Raw genomic sequence first — 11,742 nt, forward strand, 5'->3', positions numbered from 1 at the left:
CTGCTCAATGTGAAAGCACGCAGGTGATGGAGATTTACCGCTGATTACAGAACCGGCTTTCTGACAAGATGCGCATTAAATATCGCATGCGATTTATCGTGCAGCCCTAATTTAGTCTAAACAGGGTTGTTCTTTTTCTCATACCTCAGGTGTGTCTGGGCCTTGCAGTTGAGAGCCGGGGCGTTTGGGAGCCAGCGGGCTGCGTTTATTTTCTGAAGCACGTAGGTTTGAGCTTGTTTTTGTGTGCTGAGCGGCCCGGTGAGCAGCAGTGCTGGACCGGATCTGACCCGGCAACATGGTGGCGCGCTGGGGCTGGGAGGTGGCAGAGCTCTGGCTCGAACTTGGCACAAGGGAGAAGCGGCGAGTGTTCAGGGACTCCTGGATCTCACATGGCATCATGGATGCATGTCGGATCGTCTCATCTGGGTCACCCATTCGCAGGTCCTCATCCGTTACAGTGAATGAGGGTCCCAGACTGGGCTGTCGAGGCAGAACGATAGTTTGACTCTGGTCTTCTACAAACAATGCAACAAAAGCAAACTATTCCAAGCTTACCCTGGACTCTAGAGGGTAGCTGCTCTTCAAGTGAGGCAGACAGGCTTTGTTTCGCGCCTGTAGTTCTGCGATGCGCATCCAGTCATCTGCAGCATGTTCAGGTTCATTCTCTGCTCCAATACAGAACGTGCTGGTGGCTACACAACACACAAAATAAGTTATTATATTACTATTATATTAAAGGGATAGTTCACCCAAAAATAAAAATTCTGTCATTAATTACTCACCCTCATGTCGTTCCAAACCCGTAAGACCTCTGTTCATCTTCAGAACACAAATTAAGATATTTTTGATGGAATCTGAAAGCTCTCTGACCCTCTGTCCAGAAACGTAGCAAGGAGATCGGTAAAATAATCCATGTGACATCAAGGGTTCAACCGTAATTTTACGAAGCAACGAGAATACTTTGTGTGCAAAAAAAAAAGAAAAAACTTTATTCAACTATTTATCTCCTACGCGTCACCCTGGTGCCATTTTAGAGAGTATCCACTGAACGTAAACATTGATGCAGAGGAGACGAATTGTTGAATAATTTTTTTTTTTGCGCACAAAAAGTATTCTCGTAGCTTCGTAAAATTACGGTTGAACCCCTGATGTCACATGGATTCCGTTTCTGGACCTTGATTGTGTAAGGATACTTGCTGTCTATGGGAGGGTCAGAGAGCTCTCAGAATGCATCAAAAATATCTTAATTTGTGTTCCGAAAATGATGTCTTACATGTTTGGAATGACACGAGGGTGAGTAATTAATGACAGAATTTTCATTTTTGGGTGAACTAACCCTTTAAGTTATTGTACATATGTTACACATCAATATTACTATAAAATATGAATTATATTTATTATTACAATCATTAAAACAAGAATATTAAAATAAGAAATATTAATATTCTCATAGCCTTAAATAGCAGCCTTTACAATTTAATAAATCACAATAAGCCATACTGCAATTTCGCTTTTTATTTTGTAAAAAATAAATAAATAAATAAAAATGTGTTACTTAATAAAAACACTTTTTATTTCAGCTAGCTGCCAAGGCAACATTTCTCATTTAATTTACCTTTTGTACTAAAAAAAACAAACTAAATCTGAAATAAAATGTATATTTTATCACATAACACAAAAAATATAGAAAATATAAACTAATTAAAAATATTAATAAAAACTATAACAGTATCTCAATGATACTAAAATGTCACTGGTAATCCACAAAATTAACTGTCAGAGATGCAAACAGGTAAGGGGGAAAAAAGGTTAGAACCGGGGGCATGCTCCATATGGAATTTTTTTTTGTTTCACACACAAAAAATAACATCTTGTTGCAACATTTTACAAAAATCAAGATTGAATATATTTGGTCAAAATCCCATGTTATAAAAGATGAAGTGCTATGCAGGCTATTTAAGACAATATTGGCTGATTAGACCTAAAATGCTAAATGTTTGCCCTCTCTCTCTTCCCTGTTCCCACATCTCAGACCTCAAATACATAAAATATTACCCTTTTTAGATAGTTTAGCAAAGAGTGAAGAAAATACTATATAAAACTTACTAGCAGTTGCCAAGTGGTTATCAGTCTTACTTTTCCAATACAAATAAGACCAGTCTACTTTTTCATAACTGAATATAAATAGTTATGACCAGTCTGCAACCGGTCCCAGTTCTTTATTTACCCTTGTAAGATCACAAGTACCCTTGTAAGACACCCCCTCCTCTCCCTCATAAAAACACTTTCTCATTGGATCCAAGCAAATCTCATAGGTGACCTATTTTGATCAAAAAAAAAAGTGAGTTGTCACCTAAAGGTGAGGAGTTTGCATCTATGAACTGTAAGCAATGAGGTCTAATGACAACATGTCACCTCTTGGTGGGACAACATTGTGCACAGTGCTTCTGCGATATCCAGGCAGACGCTGAAGGGTGTCTGCTTTTGATAAAGTTGCTGTAGCACTTTCCTCTGAGAGGTCCATGGAGAATGGCCGTGAATGTTGAACTGCCAAGTTGGGCTGAGATCGGGCAGAGTGCAAACTAGAAAATGACTCATCGCCTTCAGCACTTCCTGATGTTTTCTAAACAAGCAAGAATAAAAGAACAAGGAACACTTTAGAACCTTTGCGTCCCAGTACTAGAGAAAAAAAAAAAAAGAGACCTGATCTAGGAGCCACAAACAGTAGTAGTACTAGTCAAAGAGCATTTTAAGTAGGGCTGCACGATAAATCGCATGCGATATTTAATGCGCATCTTGTCAGAAAGCCGGTTCTGTAATCAGCGGTAAATCTCCATTTACCGCTGATTAAAGAACTGGGTTTACTGATAAGATGCGAGTTAAATATCGCATGCGATTTATCGTGCAGCCCTAATTTTAAGACAAGTCAGTTTACTAGGGATGTAATGATTCACTCAACTCACAATTGATATGATTTACGATAATGATTTCACAATACAATTTTCTCACTATTTTTTTTTACAAGAAATTAGTTTTACGACAAATTATAAATAAAAAGGTGTCTTTATTATTTCTCAGATAAAATGCTGCACATTTCTTTGCGAAATTTTAATTGTATATTTTTGAAATCTGAATGAGAGCGCAGTTTCACTCTCTGACAGCAGGTGGCACTTATGGAACAGCAGCGATACAGCATTTCTTTAGTTACTGCTGTAAACAAAACAGTGCTTATAACTACTACTTTAATATGCATTATACAGAGGCAAGAATAAAAGAAAACACCACGTAAACTTTTCTGAAGTCAGTCTGTTCCCCTCAGACATATATTCATATAAACCCCAACTATATCGCGATTCCAACTACATCTCAACCGACTTGAATCGTCACATTTTTATTGATTTTCAACTGGCTTGGGATGCGTCATTACATCCCTACAGTTTTCTTACCGGGCCCCTTTGGGAAGCTATATTCAGTCGTGCAAATACAACTTCAATCTACTTCAATGTGGAAAGAGCAAAATCTCATAAAATGCTTGCCAAACTCATATTTAAAAGAAAAATTTCTTATCGGCAATAGCACCTGACAGGAACTAGTCTCATAAATGTTGTTTCTTATGCTCAAATAGCTTAAAATAGCATATATTCCAGGTTGGTTCAGCCAAAGTTTCATGTGAAGACGTGACAGTGATTTTGCTGATTGGCTCTAATTTGGAAGGTGGGACTTACTTTACAAATAACTTTTTTTTAACCCAATAAAGTGCAGAAGGCAAGTAGGAGGCTGTACATTTCCTACCTTAACCATAGTGAGGTTGATAACCTGCATAGTACGATGCCTGCGAGCCGAAGCGGTGAGCTTCTTTGCAGAGTCAACCACAAGATCGCCAATGGAAGTGATGCTGGACTCTAGTTTGTGCTCAAAAGCATAGTTGTAGTCCCCTTTACGCTTGATGCCTTGATGACTCATTGGCGTGAAGTAGAGAGTCTCCAGGGATTCAGCCCCCAAGGCACGACGTTTAGCGGCCAAACGCTCAGAACTACGTACCAGTGGAGTGCTGGATTCACCCGGTATTGCCGAACGACTACCAAATTGGGAAAAAATGTACAATGACAATGCATGAATTACCTGGAATACAATGTGAGAAGCTTTTATGATTAGGTTCATTGCACTACCTGTTAGCGTTGAGCGAATCGTTCAGCTCAAACTCCAAGCTGTCTGTACTGGTGTCCTGCTGTTTCTCCTGGACTCTGGTGTACAGACTTTCTCTGTGTCTCATGTTCTCTTTGTCATTGGTCATCTTCTTCTGCTCTCGCAGTTGCCTGTCAGCAAAGTCCACCTACGACAAGCACACAATTAGACATGAAACTGGACAGGAAACTCAAAATTCAAAGCTTGATTCAGTCTCATTTCCACATTCTTTAAAAATTAAACAGTAAACTAACTTGTGCTTCCAAGCTTTTCACTTTGGCCGCAAGGTCCTTCTCCTTGGTGCTCAAATGGTCTATTTCCATGCGAGCCAGTGTCAGTTCCGTCTCCACATCTTTGACTTCCCTCTTGCTGGCCTCCAACGAGTGCTCAAGAGTTTTGTTCAGCTCCTGAGCCTCCACCAGCAGCTGCTTTTTACCGTTGTAGTGATTCTTGGCCTTCTCCACCTGAAGAAGTGTAGCAAGAGATGTCAAACTGGAGGTTGTCCAAAACAAATTCTCAGAAACATAAATACTCGTGAAAGAAACATAGAAAGATCTAATTCAAAACAGACCTGTGCTTTGTAGTGCTCTACTGCTTCCGACTTTGTCTTCAGCTGCTCCAGGAGTTCCTGATTCTGTCCCTCCCACTTTTGGGAAGCCTTTTTACGAGCAAGAATGGAACCATTTTGCTCCTCCACCTTCAACTCCAGCTCAGCTCGAATCTTCTGGGAGGCGTCACACTCCCTCTGGAGAGACTGGTTGAGAGAAATCAGGCGGTCCTTTTCTTGCCTCAGCATCTCCATATTCTGCTGGAACCCATCAAGTTGACATTTGTCGGCATTAAGCTCAACAATCCTCTTCTCCAGATCTTCCTTTGAGTGTTGGATCTCAATTACATCTTTCTCCTTTTGTTGGCACAGCAGTTCCATCTTCCTCAGCTTCTGATCCAAAGTCTGAAGAAGTTGGTCTTTGTCTGAGACGTCATGACTGGTAGTTTCTAGTCGTCTCTGTAGGATTACAACCTTCTCTTCCAGCACTCTGCAGAGATCATCTTCAGACTGTTTGGCCCTTAACTGCTGATCATTTATTTCATCTTTAAGACAACTTCTTTGAGCTTCCCTTTCCGAGGCAAGAGTGGAAACCTCTAGTATTTTAGCCTGAAGTGCACTTACATCCTTCTCAAGCTCCCGGGCATTTTCATTAAGGTTCTCTTGCTCACAAACCTCCTTTTTAAGCAACTGAACTTCAGATTCCTTCTGAGAAGCTGTAGTTGTCAACTCTGCCACTTGCATCTTAAGACCAACCAGGTTGTTCTTCAATGTGTTGCATTCAACCTCTAAAACAGAAATCTCCTGTCGCTTCTGCACTTCATTTTCTTGGTAACTTCGGATTTCATCTTTGAGAGAGGTTACTTGTGTTGATAGGTTGTCTCTTTCCTTTCTCACAATTTCCAAATTCTGCTGGTACTCCTCAAGTTTTTGTTGTTTCTCAACAAGAAGCTCACCAATCCTCTTCTCCAGGTCTTCCTTTGAGTGTTGCATCTCAAGGACTTCAGTTGAGAGGGTTTCTCTTTCCTTTCTCGCCATTTCCAAATTCTGCTGGTACTCCACCAGCTGTTGTTTCTCAACAAGAAGCTCACCAATCTTCTTCTCCAGATCTTCCTTTGAGTGTTGGATCTCAAGGACATCTTTCTCCTTTTGTTGGCACAGCAGTTCCACCTGTTTCAGCTTCTGATCCAAGGATTGCAAAAGATGGTCTTTGTCTGAGACGTCACAACTGGTAGTTTCTAGTTGTCTCTGTAGGGTTGTAATCTGTTCTTCAAGCACGCTGCGGAGATAATCTTCAGACTGTTTGGCCCTTAACTGCTGATCATTTATTTCACCTTTAAGAGAACTTATTTGAGCTTCCCTCTCAGAGGCAAGAGTGGAGGCCTGTAGTATTTTAGCTTGAAGTTCTCTTATATCTTTCTCAAGCTCCTGAGCCTTTTCTTTAAGGTTCTCTTGTTCGCAAACCTCCTTTTGAAGCAACAGAAGCTCAGATTCCTTCTCAAAAGCTGTAGTTGTCAACTCTGTCACTTGTGTCTTGAAAGTAGACAGGTTCTCCTTTATTGTGTTGCGTTCAACCTCTAAAACAGAAATCTCCTGTTGCTTCTGCACTTCTTTTTCCTGGTAATGTCGGATTTCATCTTTGAGTGAGGTTACTTCAGTTGACAGGCTGTCTCTTTCCTTTCTCACTGTTTCCAAATTCTGCTGGCACTCTACCAGCTTTTGTTTCTCAACAACAAGCTTGCCAATCTTCTTCTCCAAGTCCTCCTTTACCTGATGAACATCTTTCTCCTTTTGCTGGCACAGCAGATCCATTTTCTTCAGCTTCTGTTCTAAAGTCTGCAGAAGTTGGTCTTTGTCTGAGACGTCTCGACTGGCAGTTTCCAGTTGTCCCTGAAGGGATTCAACCTTCTCTTCTAGCACTTTGCAGAGATCATCTTCAGACTGTTTAGCCTTCAACTGATCTGTCAACTGATCTTGAAGAGAATTAACACAAGCCTCCCTCTCAGAGGCTAGTGTGGAGACCTCTAGGATTTTAGCTTGAAGTTCATTAACCGTTATCTCAAGTTCCTCATGCTTGGCAGTCTCAAGCTCCCGTGCCTTTTCTTTAAGACTCTCTTGCTGGTGAAGCTTGTCTTGAAGCAAGACAAGTTCAGAATGTTTCTGTGAAGCTGCAGTTGTTTCCTCCACCAACTTCTTCTCAAGGACAGCCATGTTCTCTTTTAACATGTTGCGTTCAACCTCTAAAACAGACATCACCTGTTGCTTCTGCACTTCAGTGTCCTGGTAGCCACGAATTTCCTCTTTAAGAGAAGTTACTTCAGTTGACGTGTGGCCTCTTCCCTTCCTTAATATTTCCAAATTCTTCTGGCACTCAGAAAGCTGTTGTGTCTCAACATGTAGCACAACAATCCTCTTCTCCAGTTCCTCCTTTGCTTGATGCGTTTCAAGGACATCTTTCTCTTTTTGAAGGAAAAGCCCTTCCATCTCTTTGAGCTTTTGATCCAAAGAGCCCAGCAGTTTGTCTTTATCCACAGCACAACGATTGACTGTATCCAGTTCTCCTTGTAGTGTGCCAACCTTCTGCTCCCATTCTTTGCGAAGATCATCTTCAGACTGTTTGGCACGCGATTGTTGATCCTTCACCTCATTTTGAAGGGAAATTACTTGAGTCTCTCTCTGAGAGGCAAGAGTGGAGACCTCTACAATTTTGGCCTGAAGCTCATTCACCTTTTTCTCAAACTCTTCACACTTGACTGCCTCAAGCTCCAGAGCTTTTTCTCTTAGGGTCGCTTGATGGGAAAGCTCCTGTTGAAGCAAGAGGAGTTGAGATTCCTTTTGGGGAGCTGTATTCGTCACCTCCACCAACTGGTTCTGAAGAGCAGACAAGTTTTCCTTCAAAACATTGTAATCAACCTGTAACACAGACATTTCTTGTTGGGAACGGCAGATTTCTTCTTGGAGAGATGATACCTGAGTGGACAGATGGTCTCTTTCTTTTTTCAGCATTTTTAAATTCTGCTGGCACTCATCCAGTTGTTGTTTCTGCTCAATAATCCTCCTTTCCAGGTCTTCCTTTCCTTGGTGCATCTCAGTAACATCTTTCTCTTTTTGTTGGCACAGCAATTCCACCTGCTTCACCTTCTGATTTAAAGACTGCAAAAGATGGTCTTTGTCCGCAGCATCGTGATTGGCAGTATTTAGTAGTTCCTGTAGATTTCCAATCTTCTCCTTCAGCTCATTACGTAGATCATCTTCACACTGCTTGGCCCTCAATTGTTGATCCTTCATCTCATCTTGAAGAGAACTCAGACAAGCTTCTCTCTCTGAGACAAGAGAGGTTACCTCCAGGATTGTGGCCTGAAGCTCACTCACAGTCCTCTCAAGCTCCTCACGACTGGCTTTCTCAAGCTCCTGAGCTTTTTCTCTCAGGGTTTCTTGATGACAAAGCTCCTGTTGAAGCAAGTGGAGCTCAGATTCCTTCTGTGAAGCTGTAGCTGTCACCTCAGCCAACTGGTTCTTAATAGAAGTAATGTTTTCCTTCAACACATTGTGTTGTGCCTCTAAAACAGACAATTCTTGCTGTTTCTGCACTTCATTTTCACTGTAACGGCAGATCTGCTCTTTAAGAGATGTTACCTCCACTGACAGAACCAGCATCTCTTCTTGTTTTTCTGACGCAACTGAAGAAGCAGAGTCAAGCTCTTGTTGAAGTTTCTTAACAGTGTCCTCGTGCTCTTTGTGATTTGATTTGATCATTTCATTTATTTCAATATTGTGTTCCTTTACAAGCTTCAGCTCATGGCCTACATTGTCATATTCGCTCCTCAGATTTCTGATTTCTTCATCTTTTAGGGAAATCTGTTGGGACAGATCCAGAATTTGTGTTTGGAGGCTCTTGATTTCGGTCAAAGCCTGACTAACCATGTTCTCCTCTGTTTTCTCCTGTCTGAGAATATTTATTTGCTCCTGAAGGTCTCCAGTGGACTGCAGATGCTCATCAAGACCTTGCTGCAATGTGCATGCCTTCTTTTTCAGGGATTCATTTTCTTGCACCACTTTCTGATGCTCTTCCAGCTTCTTCTCATAATCCTGAACTGTGTCTCTGGCACTTTGCAAGTCAACAATAAGGGCATTCAGAGCATCCTGCTGTGATGCTCTTTCCACTTCCAAACCCTGGATCTCAGCATGCAAAGCGTGAACCATCTGATCTAAAGAGGCTACCTTCCCCTCCAGCTCCTCTCTCTGTTGGCGAAGGTCTGCAGAGATTTTGATCTCTGCTGTCAACTGCACTTCCACCTGTTGCAGGCGAGAAACGTCACTTTCCAGAGCTGATATTTGTGTGGTGAGCATTTCCTTCTGTGTCCGTAAAGCCTCCTGCAGTGTTTCTCTCTCCAAACGGATGCTATTGATGGACTGCTCTAGATCGAACACCACCATTTGGAGTCTTTTGGTTTCCTTTTCAAAAGAGCCTCTCTCCTCAGCCAACAAAGCCTCAACTTCTGCCTTCTCCTTCTCAAGACGGGAAATAGTATCCTGAAGCTGAGCGAGTTTAAGAGTCAGATCTGCCAACTCCTGTTTAAGCTTCTCCCACTGAGAAAATCAAGAGATTAAAAAAAATGTTAGTCAAAACTAGACAACTCCAGTAAAATGTTTTCAGCTCAGTATTAAACTGTTGTATCTTATAATATTTCTAATTTCACAGTGAATCCATGTACTAGTACTGCAAGAACATGATGTGAACTTCAGACTCTGATTAAACAAGCTTGTATTTTTATTTTTTACCGTCTTGTATTTAAACTAAAGGCAGAGCTAATTACTGATGAAAATGTTAAATACATTTTGTTTGATATTGAAGACAAGGTGAAAAATGTGCATCTTAACGATGATTAATAAATGATTATAATGAAAACATACAGTTAATGAAATGACTAGAAAAATATTAATAATTGACTAGAAATTAACTCAGATTGGTAAATGCTGTAGAAATATTGGAAATGTTAGGTCATGTTAACCTTATTTAGCCAGCAGCCATATCATCCTACAACCCAAGACTGGTTGCCCACTGAAGCTAAGCAGGGTTGAGCCTGGTCAGTACCTGGATGGGAGACCTCCTGGGAAAACTAGGTTGCTGCTGGATGAGGTGCTAGTGAGGCCAGCAGGAGGTGCTCACCCTGTGGTCTGTGTGGGTCCTAACGCCCCAGGATAGTGATGGGGACACTATACTGTCGAAAAGCACCGTCTTTTGGAAGAGTTGTTAAACCGAGGTCCTGACTCTCTGTGGTCATTAAAAATCCCAGGATGTTATTCGAAAAGAGTAGAGGTGTGACCTCGGCATCCTGGCCAAATTCGCCCATTGGCCTCTGATCATCATGGCCTCCTAACCAGCCCCATATGTACTGATCTCCTCTCCACCAATAAGCTGGTGTGTGGTGGGCGTTCTAGTGCACTATGGCTGCCGACGCATCATCCAAGTGGATGCTGCACACAGGTGGTGGACAAGGAGATACCCCCCTCACCAGTGTTGGGCAGTAGCGTCACTACTTGTAGCGACTACAAGTAGTGATGCTACTAGCTTAACTACATTTCTCAGTAGCGTCGCTGTTTTCTTAATCAAATAGCTTTTCAGTAGCGAAGCTCTTTATTTGATCAAGTAGCGGGGTAGCGTCAACAAAAGCTACATTATCCAAAGCATTTCTGAAACTTAAGCTCAAATCGGAAATATAAACGATAAGGATCACTGATCCTGGACCAGTAAAAGTGACGCCACCGCCACTAAACCTCGTAACTCCATTGGCTCCTCAAACTGTCAGTCAAACCTAATTTGTCCTCCGTAACTCCATTGGCTCTTCAAACTGTCAGTCAAACCTCATTATTCCTCCCGCCTCTCTCGTAAATGAAGTGCGGCGCGCAGTTTGAAGCATCTCAGCTTCTTTGCAGTCTGAAGGTAAATAAAGAACTGTTGATTCAATAAGTACAGCGTTTTCTTTATTCAAGAAACACTACATTTATAAAGGCTAATGTTTTTTTTTGTATTTGAGTAGCGGAGATGAGTGTCTTAGCATTTGTCGTCAAGTCACAGTCAAATAGCTTGTGCGAAGCGCTGAATCTTTTATAATATGATACTTTGGCCAAATAACAGAAATAACGGAGCGCCCACATAGCAACAGAAAACGGTGTAACCTGAAAGTTCATGAAAATGTAAATGCGATGCCCATGCTGCCTTTGATGTGGCGTTACTGACGGGAAAAAACATTTGCTGGTCAAAAGCTTCGCATTTGAACTTGATTTTGGTGAAATGTTAATAATATAATGACACATGCAACAATGCAAATAAACGTAGCCTAAGTTATCCTATTTGTAGACCTATGCATCTATATGGTAACACTATACAATAAGATTTCATTAATGTTAACTAATGTATTAACTAACGTGAGCATACAATCAACAATACATTTAATACAGTATTTATTCATCTTTGTTAATGTTAATGAAAATACAGTTGTTCATTGGTAGTTCATGTTAGTTCACAGTGCATTAACTAATGTTAACAAACAACTTTTGATTTTAATAATGCATTAGTAAATGTTACAATTAACATTAATAAATGCTACAGAAGTATTGTTCATTCTTAGTTCATGTTAACTACACTAGTTAACTAATGTTAACTAATGAACCTTATTGTGAAGTGTTACCATTTATATTAAAGGGGTCATATGATGCGATTTCAATTTTTCCTTTCTCTTTGGAGTGTTACAAGCTCTTGGTGCATAAAGAAGATCTGTAAAGTTGCAAAGACTAAAGTCTCAAATCCAAAGAGATACTCTTGATAAAAGTTAAGTCAGCCACGCCTACCTAAAACTGCTCGTTCTAACACGCCCCCACATATCTACCTCACTATGTGGGAAGATTTGCATAACGCCGCCCAAATGTTCACGCAAAGAAAGAAGGCATAACTTTTATTCTCGCTGTAGTATTGTTGTTGCCGCCGCCATGTCGTGAAGGCGCTGTGT

The 11,742-nt window shown here is 41.0% G+C and overlaps 1 protein-coding gene across 1 annotated transcript in view; it reads right to left on the reverse strand.

Annotated features, from left to right (window-relative positions):
• numa1 (nuclear mitotic apparatus protein 1) overlaps positions 1-11,742 on the reverse strand; it is a 27,260-nt gene that overhangs the window by 6,161 nt on the left and 9,357 nt on the right. Inside the window, exons 13-20 of the mRNA XM_016462539.1 lie at positions 5,795-9,322; positions 4,757-5,653; positions 4,440-4,649; positions 4,170-4,333; positions 3,793-4,078; positions 2,416-2,623; positions 556-692; positions 145-480 (exon numbers count right to left, since the gene is read on the reverse strand). Coding sequence (XP_016318025.1) covers positions 145-480; positions 556-692; positions 2,416-2,623; positions 3,793-4,078; positions 4,170-4,333; positions 4,440-4,649; positions 4,757-5,653; positions 5,795-9,322 — 5,766 coding nt within the window. The remainder of the gene's footprint in view (positions 1-144; positions 481-555; positions 693-2,415; positions 2,624-3,792; positions 4,079-4,169; positions 4,334-4,439; positions 4,650-4,756; positions 5,654-5,794; positions 9,323-11,742) is intronic.

Source organism: Sinocyclocheilus anshuiensis, unplaced genomic scaffold (assembly GCF_001515605.1).
Source record: "Sinocyclocheilus anshuiensis isolate Anshui unplaced genomic scaffold, SAMN03320099.WGS_v1.1 scaffold48, whole genome shotgun sequence".
Classification (NCBI taxonomy): Eukaryota; Metazoa; Chordata; class Actinopteri; order Cypriniformes; family Cyprinidae; genus Sinocyclocheilus; species Sinocyclocheilus anshuiensis.